The sequence below is a fragment of the Colobus angolensis genome, unplaced genomic scaffold (assembly GCF_000951035.1).
Source record: "Colobus angolensis palliatus isolate OR3802 unplaced genomic scaffold, Cang.pa_1.0 Scaffold265, whole genome shotgun sequence".
Lineage (NCBI taxonomy): Eukaryota > Metazoa > Chordata > Mammalia > Primates > Cercopithecidae > Colobus > Colobus angolensis.
This window is the reverse complement of record NW_012115877.1, coordinates 2,049,505-2,062,521: the sequence shown is the minus strand read 5'-3', so window position 1 is coordinate 2,062,521 and position 13,017 is coordinate 2,049,505. Positions and strand designations below refer to the sequence as shown.

Genomic DNA, 13,017 nt, shown 5'->3' with positions numbered 1-13,017 from the left:
AAAAAAATAACTTTCTTGAAAGTGCTCTGTCAACTGAGATGCTTGACATAGAAACATCATTTCAAACAGAACCATCAGATAGCTTAATCTCAAAAGAGCCCTAGATGGGCAATGGAATCCCTGTATCTCTGACCTTCGATCAAGTAGGACTCCAGATCTGCCAATGTGGTTGGTGACTTTGGGAATGCTGGGGGACAAAGAATGCATAAATACCCTGAAGTGACTGTTGAGGAAATGATCTTTGCCATAACCAGTGTGTAATTTATATCATCATGGAGACATCTAAATCCTTTATATAACATGCTTCTCAAAGCAATTTCATCTATGCTATTTCATGTGGCACTCAATACTCATTTGAGGTACTGAGCACTGATGGAAAGTGTCCAGCATTGTGTCCACCACATGGAAGACACTTAACACATGTGAGATTAAATTAAAATTGTTCCACTTGCTTTGTTACAACTTTCCTCTTCCTGCAAGTGGTCCATCTGAATTTGCAAAATCCTTCCCATCTTCCCTTTGAGGCCCATCCATTACAAAGGACACCTTAGTCCAGAACCGGGCCCTAAACCTCCAGATCAGTCTTTCTGAATCCACACAGTACCATGCACCTGATACTGTCTTGTACTCCAGTCATTTATGTACTTGTCTTAACCTCTTTCCTTCCTTCTCCACCTTCCCACTAAATTCAAAAACTCTTTGAAGAAGGAAGAAAGAAGAAAGAAAGATTGATTTATTTGCATTTCACCAATCTAATAGTTGCTTTATGTCAGTCTCATTTTATAAAGCTTTTAATTATGGAAATTTTCATATATACTTTCATATATATATAAAGTATAATTAAACACCAATATACCCCTCACCCAGCTTAACAATTAGCGACACAAGGACAATAATCGCATCGATACCTCCACTCTTTCTGCCTTCTTAGTTTGAATAATTTACTAGCAAATCCCAGACAGCATATGATTTCATCCATAAATACTTCAATATGAATGACACTTTCTGCATTTCTGTGTCCCCCTACAATTGGAAGATGACTTGCATCTATGTTCCCTGCTACTGGGAGCACCTCAGATTATTTCTGAGTGTGCCTATTATGTGCTACATCTTGTGCTTGGTTTCAGAGGTTCTGTCTGAGCTGCGGAGGCACACTAGTACCAAGTCTCAATACTCCCAACCGAGAATTGCTACGGTTCCAGGGAGTGAGCTCAGGGTGCACGAGGGAGCCCAGGAGCAGGACCTGAATTGCACTAAGTGAATTGAGCAGAATAGGTTTTCTCATCTCATGGTGACCCTGAGTTCAAAGTTGCCACGAGACTGGGGGTCTCCAGCAGGAGGCGCTGCAAAGAGAGGGGGTGGCGCGGGGCTCCCTGTGTTCAGTTTCTCCTGAGGGAGCCTGGGAAGGCAGCCATCGTGGGCTGCGGGTGAAAACCCAGTAACAACACCGTTTAATAGGCGATCAGGACGCCGAGTGCCAGGGCCCAATAGGTGCCCCAGGATTCAGGTTCGGGGCAGAGGTACAGGGGTGCAGGGCAGGTCTGGCACCTGCTCCCCAGGACTTCTGGACGCTGCCCGTTGACCTGGCTGCCGCCAGTTCCTGTCCCAGCTGCCGCTCTTCCTGATAGAATATCTCGGAGCAAGGCACTGGACAGAACGAGGAAACACCTGTTTCCAACAAGAAACGAGGTAGGGGGGAAGCCCCCACTAGGCTTCCAATGGCCTCTCATTGAGCTTGCTCTCGAGAGCCTTGTAAAAGCGTGCCCAGAAAGCCAGCGGAGATCATTTTTCAAAAAGATCGCTTTCTATTTCTTACTTCCCCCCTCCTTTTCCTAAGCCTAAACTGTAACGTCTCTTTCTTGAAAAAAAATAAAAATTCACCTTTCCTCTGAGGGGTTTCCCGCTCCTCTCAGACCCAGTAAGGCCCTCGCCTTGGAATCAACAAGGACCACCACCCCCAACCCCAAATTTTGCAACTGCATTGGCTTCCAGGTTTTTCACTTCCTCGGTACCCCGCTAACCTATACAGGTAGGAATTAGGACTTGGGGGCCATGGAACAAAGAAACCAGGGAGTCCCTGTCCCGGGTCAGATGCCCCTTCCGCAGCCTCCGACCAACTGGGGAACAAGAGGAGATCAGGAGCATGTGAACCCCCCAACTCCGGTCTCATGGCACTTTCCAAAGGCTAGCATAGCAGCCCGAGGACGCGTGGGAGGTGGGGACAGCCCCCGGGCAGCACACAGACAGACCCCCACGGAACAGGCCTTGAGTGGCCGTGCGCGCCAGCGGCCTCCACGCACTGGGTTCTGTTATTTCATCAGCAGTTTCAGAAGAACCTGCCAAAAGCAGTTATGCCTCACTGCAATGTGTAGCTTTTTCCTGCCATTTTTTCATAATAAAAGAGGGAGTGAAGCTCGCTCGCTCTCTCCCTCCACCCCCCTCTCCCAAAAAGAGCCAAATGGATGCAAGAAAAAAAAAAAAAGAACCCACACACCAATCTCCGAGGGGATGCCAATGAGGTGTGGCTTGTATTTAAATATCCAATATGTCAATGTAAGGGGAGTGGGTATGTATATAAAGTGCCGTTTGCATCTGATAGCTGGACGAAGCCAGCTATGAGAGGCCGGGGGAGATGGATGCGGAGGGGAAGAGGCACTTTGACTGAGAGCAAGGTCAGGAGCGCGCTGCCCTACGCTCCCCGCCGCTGAGAAGTTCCTTGGACGCGAACAGACGTCGACTGCAGCTCGGCAGAGCGCAGAGCAAGCGAGCTAGCGAGGGAGCGCCGCCGAACCGCCCGCGCCCGCTGCGGGGAGAGGCAGTTCGCGCCCCGTGGCCCCGGCTCGGCCCGCGCGCGCCCAGCACAACCCGCGCCGCAATCTGCCCAGCCATGGCAGAGGTGGGGGGCGTCTTCGCCTCTTTGGACTGGGATCTACACGGCTTCTCCTCGTCTCTGGGGAACGTGCCCTTAGCTGACTCCCCAGGTTTCCTGAACGAGCGCCTGGGCCAAATCGAGGGGAAGCTGCAGCGTGGCTCACCCACAGACTTCGCCCACCTGAAGGGGATCCTGCGGCGCCGCCAGCTCTACTGCCGCACTGGCTTCCACCTGGAGATCTTCCCCAACGGCACGGTGCACGGCACCCGCCACGACCACAGCCGCTTCGGTGAGGACGCGGTCGGGGGAACGGGAGGCGGGCGGACCGCGCACTGGGGAGCCCACAGCTCCGGGCTCCGGCGTAGGGCCCGCGGACCGCCCCCCGGGCTTGGTGTCATCCGGGCCAGTCGAGGCGAGACACGACGGCACGGGCGTGGGCCTCTCGATATCAGGGGGCCCTGCACCCTCGGACACTCTCAGGAGGGGGCGGGGGCGCCTTGCGGTGAGGCCTCTCCTTTCGCCGCTCCACCGTATCTCCCCGGGGAGCAAGGGGGTAGTTCTGGGAGCTGGACTCTAAGCCTTGAATGAAAGCAGGTGGAGCTGAGACAGGGGTGGGAGCTCTCGCCTAGGAGGCCGGGACTGTGCCTGCAGCGCGGACCGAGCCTCGAAGGCAGCAGGGCTGTGGTAGCTGATTTCCTGGAACAGGATCCTGCATGGGCCATGGGCATGTGAGGCGGTCGGCCGGCACACAAATCGCTTTTGGTCCGTGGGTACCCGGCAGCTGTGGTGTCTGCCTGCCTCGGGGTCGCTCTGTCCAGGGTAGGAGCCAATCCAGGCAGCCTGGCATGAATTGGGAATCTAGGAAAACCTCGCGGTGTCCACCGTGTAAGGGCACAAGTCCTGGGGCAGCTTTTGCCGGAAACTACCCCTGGACTCCTTGCCTCAGTGAGTCCTGGGCCCACTCCCAGTCCCAGAAACAGTTGTCTCTTGGGCCCAAAGCAGGAAACGTTCGACCTTCATCCAGGATTGTCTCTACCTGCCTGCCACTGTACAGACTGTTCAACACAGCTGCCTGTCTCACATATAGAACTAATTACACAATTAATATAAGCCTTGATCTGTGACGAAGATCATTAGGTTTCTAAGCAAATGTGTTCACTCCTCAGTAATTTGCCATTTTTATTTTCAATTTCCAATTATCTACTAAGATAGCATGAGGGGTTCTGTGACAGCTACCTTTGCCCCTCCCCATCCTCCAATGTCCTCAGCTTCCTCCCAAGGACCCTATAATCCAAGAAGGACACCTTTTCCCCCAAGCCAGTAAGATGTTCTGCCCACACTCAAACATGACACCCTTCCCTTCTTTTTCCCGCCCTCCTTCTTGCCAACATCTGCCCCAACCCCCAAACCTCTCCATCCTCCTATTCGCCATCCCTTGCTAGAGCTGCATCTGGAGTGCACAGCAAAAAGGGGAACATAGGGGCCAGTTGCTGGGTAAGGCCAAGCCTAGTAAACAGCTTAGGGGCAGGGTTGGTCTTCCAACCCTGGGAACAGGCAACAGGCAGGAAACCCTAACGAGGTCTATGGCATCTTGGAAAAATGCACTCAAACATAGAGTACTGTGGGTTGGGAGGGGTAATGGAGGGGTGCAGGTGTCTGTATAAACTTGCAGCAGGTCCTCAAAAGGGTGATAAGGTGGAGTGGGAGGAGAGGGAGTGTTAACTTGGCTCCTTTCCCTTTCATTGCTTGTGATTTTGCAGTCCCCTTTTGTTCCTCTTCATAAGGAATGGGACTCCCACCCTGGCGTCAGAGGCTTCCTGAAATGGCATAAAGATACTGGGGTAACTCATTGCTGATATATAACCAAAAAAAAGGTCACGAAATGATGGAGAAATGCGGGGTGGGGGCAGCGAAGGTGGAGAAATTATGAGCACGCCTCCCAGCAGCTCCAAATCTTTTTCTGATTTTGTGCCTAAGCTGAGCCCAGTAACCTACAAGGTCAACATAAATCAGTAATAGGCTCTTGGGATAAGCGGTCTTTAATTACCTCCCTAAAGACACATCTTGATTTCTTTTCATCTCCCAGGTCTGCTAAGGGTGTTAAGTTTAAGGAGAAACCAAAGGAAATAAAATTGGCAGGAGGAAGGGACATTTTCACTGCTGCTTAACTGATTGCTTAATTTTTGGTTTTGCCTTTAAAAAAGAAAACAACACTGCCCAAGAGCACCTCTGCATCACCTTTTCCCTTTCCTCCTTCCCTGACTTCCTGTTACTTTCCTGCACTTCCTGTAAAGAAAATGATAACTGGTCAAAGCTGTCTCTTTGTAACCTTCCCTGCCAACTTTAAATCACATATTCTTTCTCCGTTTAGCTTTTGGCACAGAAAGAGGTGGCGTTCGAGTTTGCTAACTCTCTCCTCCCTCCACATTTGAGTTAATCAGCCAGGGTATTCAATAAATTGAAACTTTAACATTCCATAAGTGCTTTAGCAGTCAACATTCCAGCAGGGTAAAGTAGGCCAGACTTAAGATATAAAATATTATAGATTTCTGCTAGGGGGGAGGAGGTAGTCTCCAAAAGCCATGTGAAGTAAATAGCTATTTGTTGTAATTGGAGAGCAGGGCCCCCAAGGATTACCCTGGAATCCATGTGTTCAGAACAAGTCAGGCTAAGCCCAAGAGCAGTCCCGACTCCAAATAATAACCTGTTGGCACAGCATATGCTCTCCGCTCTCCATCTGCAATCAGTAGCCAGGAGTATTTCAATCACCGCCTGGCTGGTAGCATTTATATGAAGTTCACAAGGATCCTGACATTCCGAGGGGCACCTGTGGACTGGCAGAGCAGAGCTTCGGAGCCAAACTGAAGGAGAGTCCTCCCACCAGGTGGGATAGAGTGGGCTCATGCAGCTGCTTTGGTTCTTGAGTGATCTGGTTCTCGTTTGGCAAGATGCCAAAGCAGCACTGTCTTGGCCCCAAAGGATGGCTGAAGGATTCAGGCAAGTTATGCAACTAGATTAAATGACACGTTAGGCAGTCATCTAGCTAGGTTCTGAAGCAGTGGGGCCCAGAACAGATCAGTTTTGACTGAGGGCCTGGGGAGAGAGGTATAAGAAGAGAAGAGTCTGGAAATTGTCAACAAAAGGGCAGAGCCTGATGTGAGTAGGTCAAGATGAGGCAGAGTAGTGAGAGGTCCTGGGCCTTGAAGGGGTAAGAGTACTGAGGACAAACTTTGTCTACTTAATACTTCACCTCAACACTTTGCTGTTAACACCCCTGTCCAGCTGTAGCTGGGAAAATATGAAAATGGCTTATTTTCTCTCCCGCTTCATGCTGGCTGGGATTCAGGATAAGGTTTAGGAATATCTCTTCCATCATCATGTGCCACTGGGTTCCCACAGTTTGAAACCAGCTAATAGGAAAGTTGGCGAGGGAAAATGATGCCCAAAGACAGCTGGACAGGGATAGTTCCAGCTGTTGGAGACCCCTGTTACTGGACACAACCCAAGTGACTTCCTGTATGATCTGTCCTTTGGCATCAGGGTTAACAGAGAGTTGGAGAAAAACTGTGGTGACTCAAATGGCCACACCTCTTGGGTTTCATGATTTGTTCTCACACTATGTCTTGGGCAGTGAGATCACAAGCTGCGCTCTGCTACTTAATGAGCTCAGGGCTGTCAGAGACATGAGATACTTACAGAATGAGGGAACTCAGTCTTGAAGCTCAGGAGTAACCTGCCTGAGCAAAGCAAAGAACTGAAGGCTCCCACATGTTAGTGTCCCTCAGAGTTTAAGACCCAGAACTGAATCACGACCTGGTTTCTAGTTTCCTTTCCATACTGGGCACTCTCCTTTGAACATGCTCTGTTTTTCCATTTTCTTCTCTAAGCACAGTAGAACTAAACACACTACTCTCAGTGTGGTCTAACCATGGCAGAACAAACTGGGACAATCCCCCCTCCCTTTTGCTAGTTACTAGACCTGTATCAGTGAGGCCTTAGATCACACTAGCTTTTTTTGCTATTTTTTCCACTAGCTTTCTAATTTTTAATTTTACATGACCAATTGTACATTAGCTTTTTAATAATCCACTTATCAGCCATCACATGGAGTTTGCCTTGTTCAATTAAGTCTCCTTGCCATTGTCGTGTTTTACTAAGCCACATTTCCCCATTGCAGAGATGGGTAGACTTGCACATAATTAAAATGCACAGGAACACAAAATAACAGTACACATTTTCAAGAAAATATACATGGTTGCCTGAAGTGGAGGGGCAAATGGGAGCAGGGTATAAAGAGAAAAAGAAAGAAAGAAATAGATAATTATAATTATAATTATCTATTTAGAAATAGAAAATAGAAAATTATAATTATAAAGCCCTTTCACAGACCAACTATGTTAATAGGACATGAACTAAGTAGTACAGTTAACTCAACTGTCTGCACTTGAGGCTCACCCTTCCCCAACCAAACCCCAAACACAAAATACTTTGGGAAATTTGGGGGACCAAAGTGCAGGACTTCACATTGATTCTAATTAAGCATAGTTTATGGAGCCAGTCCATTTTTCTGTCCTCTTAAAATCTCTTTGGATATTGATTGTGTCATCCCTCTCAGCTGCATGTCTTCTAGAACTAGGATAAGCAGTCCTCATATATTCTCTTACAAGTCATTTATTGAAATATCAAACAGAGCAGAACCAAATGCAAAACCTTGTTCAGTGCAGCTGAAGATTTGGTTGCATTAAATCAGTGCCTGATTAACCCCTACTTGGCACTGGGTATTTTCTCTTCCCCTCCTACCGTCTTGTCTCAATCTCATTTCCCGAGACTCCTTTCTTTGTACTGTAAAATTTAATAACAACCAGACTGAGAATAAAACCTGGAGGATTTCAGTGTGAGAGGCCAAAGGCCAAACCCTGAGTGTTCTATAGAATTGCAGCAGAAGAACCTTACATCCTTCCAATAGATCTGGGTGGGTTGTGGAAGCACATGGCCCCAAAGCTGCCATACCTGAATGGCAGTCCACCAGCTTGAGTCACTGGGGTTCCTCAGGAGACTTCCCAGTAGAGTTTTTAACCTGATTTTAAAATTAGCCACTTAAAATTCTTGATCTTGGAAAATCAGCTCTACTCCCTATATAGATTACATAGAATATTACCCTTAAGAATTGCATTTTTGGGCCAGGCATAGTGGTGCACGCCTGTAATCCCAACACTTTGGGAGGCCGAGGTGTGCATATTGCTTAAGCCCAGGAGTTTGAGACCAACCTTAGCAACATGGTGAAACCCCGTCTCTAGAAAAAATAGAAAATTAGCTGGGTGTGGTGATGCGTGCATGTAGTCCCAGCTACTAGGGAGGCTGAGGTGGGAGGACCACCTGAGCCTGGGGAGGCTGAGGCTGCAGTGAGCTATGATCACACCACTGCACTCCAACCTGGGTGCCAAAGCGAGATCCTGTCTCAAAACAAACAAACAAACAAGCAAACAAACAAAAATAAAATTGCAATTTTCGATAAGACAGCCAGATATGAGCTCATTTCATACCCTGGATGACTTAAACAAGTTTTTCGTCTGTATATTGAGAAATGTGATTAGAGACAGGAATATCAAAGAGGAATCTAGTTGGCTATTATGTCTGTATCAAGATAATAGGCGTCCTATCTCGGGACAAAATTGTAGTCTTCATTATCACCAGGATTTCAGTTCTGGGTCCTTTTTCCCAGTTAGGACTGCTGCTGGGTAAATGAAAGCATTTTCAAATCTTCACCTCTAATATTGTCAGCTAGGACATTTCTGAATTTCTTCTCTTTGGCCTTAAAGTTGCAACATCTCAAATCAGTATGAATCCAATACCACCTGCCAACTCTTTGCTGTGGATAAACTTAAAATTCTCAAAAGAGAATGATAGGCTTGTCAGCTTGGGGCTGTACTAGCTGAGAACGCTTTTTAGGAGAAAGCTCTCATGTGGCCAAGTTTTGCCTCCTGCCATAAGCAGGGGGAACAAACAGTGAGTGGCCTGTGTGGCCTTTGTTAGAGTCAGCTACAGGCAGTTGACAGCCTCATGTGGCTTTAAGGACATGGGGCTGACAGGGCACAAAACAAGTTCAGCCTAGAGGACAGCAAGGTAATGCTGTGTGCTCTAAGGAAGAGGGAGTTTACTGGGAAAGATACAGAAACCTGTCCTCATTCTTGCATTCAGAAAACTGACTTCTCACTTCTTGAATTTGACAGCAATAGCACCTTGAAATTATGGAGCTTTTGTAGCCAAAGCCTTCTTACGGTCTCTTCCTCATAATATGCCTATGAGTGTTGAGTAGAAGCAAAGACGGTGTTTCCCATTTTACATATGGAAAAACTGAGGCCCAAGGAGACAAAATACCTTCTCTGAGGTTCCATTCTTGCTGCAAAAGATGGTTTCATCAGGCAGTTGATCAAAGGCACACAGGGCTGGCCTCCAGCTGGGGACAAATGACTGGTAGCTAATGTCACCTGAACAGCTTTCTCTTAGTTTGATGCCGGTAACGGGAATAGTGTTCACTTTTTGCCCTAGGTATCCTGGAGTTTATTAGCCTGGCTGTGGGGCTGATCAGCATCCGGGGAGTGGACTCTGGTCTGTACCTAGGAATGAACGAGCGAGGAGAACTCTATGGGTCGGTAAGTTTAAGGTTTTGTTGTTGTTGTTGTTGTTGTTGTTTCTGTTTTGTATTTTGTCAGAAGTTATTACAATCAGTGTTTGGACAACGTAAAGCAAAAGTTTAAAAAATATTTATCTGGAGGCCGGGTGCGGTGGCTCACGCCTGTAATCCCAGCTCTTTGGGAGGCTGAGGCGAGTGGATCACAAGGTCAGGAGATCGAGACCATCCTGGCTAACACGGTGAAACCCCTTCTCTACTAAAAATACAAAAAAATTAGCCAGGCATGGTGGCAGGTGCCTGTAGTCCCAGCTACTCAGGAGGCTGAGGCAGGAGAATGGCGTGAACCTGGGAGGCGTAGCTTGCAGTGAGCTGAGATAGCGCCACTGTACTCCAGCCTGGGTGACAGAGCAAGACTCCATCTCAAAAAAAAAAAATTATCTAGCACTTGAAAGTACTTTTTTAGCTGTAAAGGAGTAGTGTCTTTTAGTTACTTCTTGGCTGCTCAGGGTCTTGCTACATAACATCTTCACTCATTTGGCCCCCACCAAAACAAGCATTTTTTTTTTTTTTTTTTTTGCTTTAAGATGGAGTCTCACTCTGTTGCCCAGCCTGGAGTGCAGTGGCACAATCTCAGCTCTCTGCAACCTCCGCCTTCCTGGTTCAAGTGATTCTCTTGCCTCAGCCTCCCAAGTAGCTGGGACTACAGGCATGCACCACCATGCCAGCCTAATTTTTTGTATTTTTAGTAGAGACTGGGTTTCATCATGTTGGCCAGGCTGGTCTCGAACTCCTGACCTCAGGTAATCCACCCGCCTTGGACTCCCAAAGGACTAGGATTACAGGCATGAGCCACTGCACCCGGCCCCAAAACATAAGCTTTTCTCTGATATATTTGCTTTTGCCTTTTTCATTAGAAGGTCAGCTAGTCTGATGATAACAGTAATCTGTGCTGGTTTGGCAGTAGATGGTCAGGGTTTGGGGCATTAACCCTCCAGAGGAGTACATCTGAATTTGAATGTGTACCCAGAGGAGTAGCAGACTAGCAGGCACAAAAATAGGCAGTGGAAGAGCTGGCTTTCAAATTGAGGATTCTGAGGTTAACAACACAGTTCCTGATTTCCAGATTGCTTCAGTTGAGTCCCAAAGGCCAAATGAAACAAACAAATGAAGAATGAGGGTTCCAGGGTCTGGTGACAGCCTTAAGCCCTCAGCTAGGACTAGGCTAGCGGCAGTGCATTTTCTCTATTCTGGAAGCTAGCCTAGCACTGAGGAATGGTGAGTGATTTGCTGACCTTAACTCTTCCGGGGGATCCCAACTCCTGGCTCTGGCTTTTGAGTCACATAGCATACTTTCTGGCTGCCTGCACCCCATGAAATCAGAACACATTTTTCCGTGACACCTAAGAGATAGGCCTGTCCCCAGCACTCAGTATCGGCAACCCTGCAAGTAGTATGGCGGTCAGATCAAGTGTGAGAAGGGACAGAGGCAAGAGACCCAGGAACTGCCAGCCTGAAGTAGCCAGACTGGAAGAGCTTTTCAAGGAGATCTTTCCTGAGCTTTCAAACTGACAGGCCTGAGACCCTTCATTAGGAGAGATCACAGCTCACCTCCCATGGAGCTTTATATAGATCTGAGGCCTTTGCCTGTCAGTTGACATGGTTGACTGTAATCTCAATGAATTTGAACATCATTAGCTCTAAGTAGGGAGAAAGCTCAGTGGGTGCCAGCAGGGTACTGGGAGGCCATAGCAGCAATTCTCAGGCTCAAAGAGCCAGGTGATGCCATCTCCTCCAATCTCCTCCCTCCAGGAAAGATTTCAACTAAAACATTTTTGTGTAGCTCATGAAAGAGAATGAAGGAGATACAGACAAGAGTGTTTTGTGCTATTTGGAAGGAAGATACCTCCAGTAATACAGAGAGATAGGACTGGAATTTTCTAACATCAGTGTGCTATTGCTATTTCAGGGTTTCTCTACTAGCAAGCTGGGATAGGAGAAATAGTCATATAATGGGTTCTGCTTTATTTTCTCACCCTCACAGAAGAAACTCACACGTGAATGTGTTTTCCGGGAACAGTTTGAAGAAAACTGGTACAACACCTATGCCTCAACCTTGTACAAACATTCGGACTCGGAGAGACAGTATTACGTAGCCCTGAATAAAGACGGCTCACCCCGGGAGGGATACAGGACTAAACGACACCAGAAATTCACTCACTTTTTACCCAGGCCTGTAGATCCTTCTAAGTTGCCCTCCATGTCCAGAGACCTCTTTCACTATAGGTAATGAACCTCTGGTGTGCCCTCTGTGACCCATGTACTCTGAGGCCACGGTTGTCTCTGCAAGCACTATATTCATAGCTTTTCAATCCTTCCTTCCTATCATTTTAGATAACAGAAAAGCACTTACTGTTGAACTCAACCCAGCTGTTCCCTTGTTGTTCAAAGTGTATATCAAGGTTGGGTTATTTTGGGGAGGGATGGGGGGGCTGGGCTCGAGGGAATCTTGTATATACTTTTTTCTTTACTCATGTTCCTTCCCCTGAGGCAGCATAACAAAGAATGGGAGCCCCTGCTAAGGGCCAGGGGTGTCTTACCCCACAATTTACTCAAATACCTTGACAATGGGTATAAATGAAAGGCCAAGGAATCTGCCACAGATGCTACCTACAGAGCTTTGGAAAAGTCTCATTAAGAAAATCCTTGGGGCTACAGCCTTGCTGCAAGCCTTCCCTGCATTGGCTCTGCAGATTTCTCGTCTGTCCTGACATGCAGTTTTCCTGTCATTGGAAGTGGGAGATGGGGTAGGTTGTAAGAAAATGATATTAAAATGTAAGCATGGATACTGTGCATAAGGACAAACTATTTATAAAATGTATATGCTATTTATTTTATATATTTATTTATTTCAAAATAATTTTATTTTTAATGAGAGATGCGATGGCTGGATTTTCATCAGAAAGAATAAGGTCCTACTGAAACAGGATAAAATGAGTTATTAAAGGGTTTTACTGGCAATAAAATTTGTCTTTATATTGTAAGATTCTGTCTAATTCCATTGATTTGTACATTTAGTAGGATTAGACGGTTGGCCAGCTTCTTTCTCTCCAACTCATTAGAATTTTCTGATGTTGGCATCACACTGCCTATGCTAGATGACTCCATCAGCCAATATGTTAGCATTATCTAGAGGCCATATGTGAAGTCCTAGTGGTCCTTTCCAGTTCTATGACTTTAAACTTACAGGTGAATCAAAGCTTCAGGAAGGCCTAGACCAACAGCTATTACTCCCATTTGTGCTTAGGACTATGCATAGAGAAAGTCTCCTTTGGTGCTTGGTTAGGGTCCAAAGCCCTAAGGTCAAAACACTAACTGGGAGCTTCTTACTTCAGATATGAAGGTGAAGGGATTCAAAATAAACACGTATCGGCTGGTGCAGTGGCTCACACCTATAATCCCAGCACTTTGGGAGGCCAAGGCGGGTGGATCACTTGAGGCCAGGAGTTCGAGA

At 47.1% G+C, this 13,017-nt stretch overlaps 1 protein-coding gene across 1 annotated transcript; it reads left to right on the top strand.

Annotated features, from left to right (window-relative positions):
- Nucleotides 1-2,887: 2,887 nt before the first annotated feature.
- On the top strand, nt 2,888-11,793 carry FGF16 (fibroblast growth factor 16). Its single transcript, XM_011947443.1, has 3 exons — nt 2,888-3,161; nt 9,422-9,525; nt 11,548-11,793. The coding sequence occupies exons 1-3, from the start codon at nt 2,888-2,890 to the stop codon at nt 11,791-11,793; spliced, it is 624 nt and encodes a 207-aa protein (XP_011802833.1).
- The last annotated feature ends 1,224 nt before the right edge of the window (nt 11,794-13,017 follow it).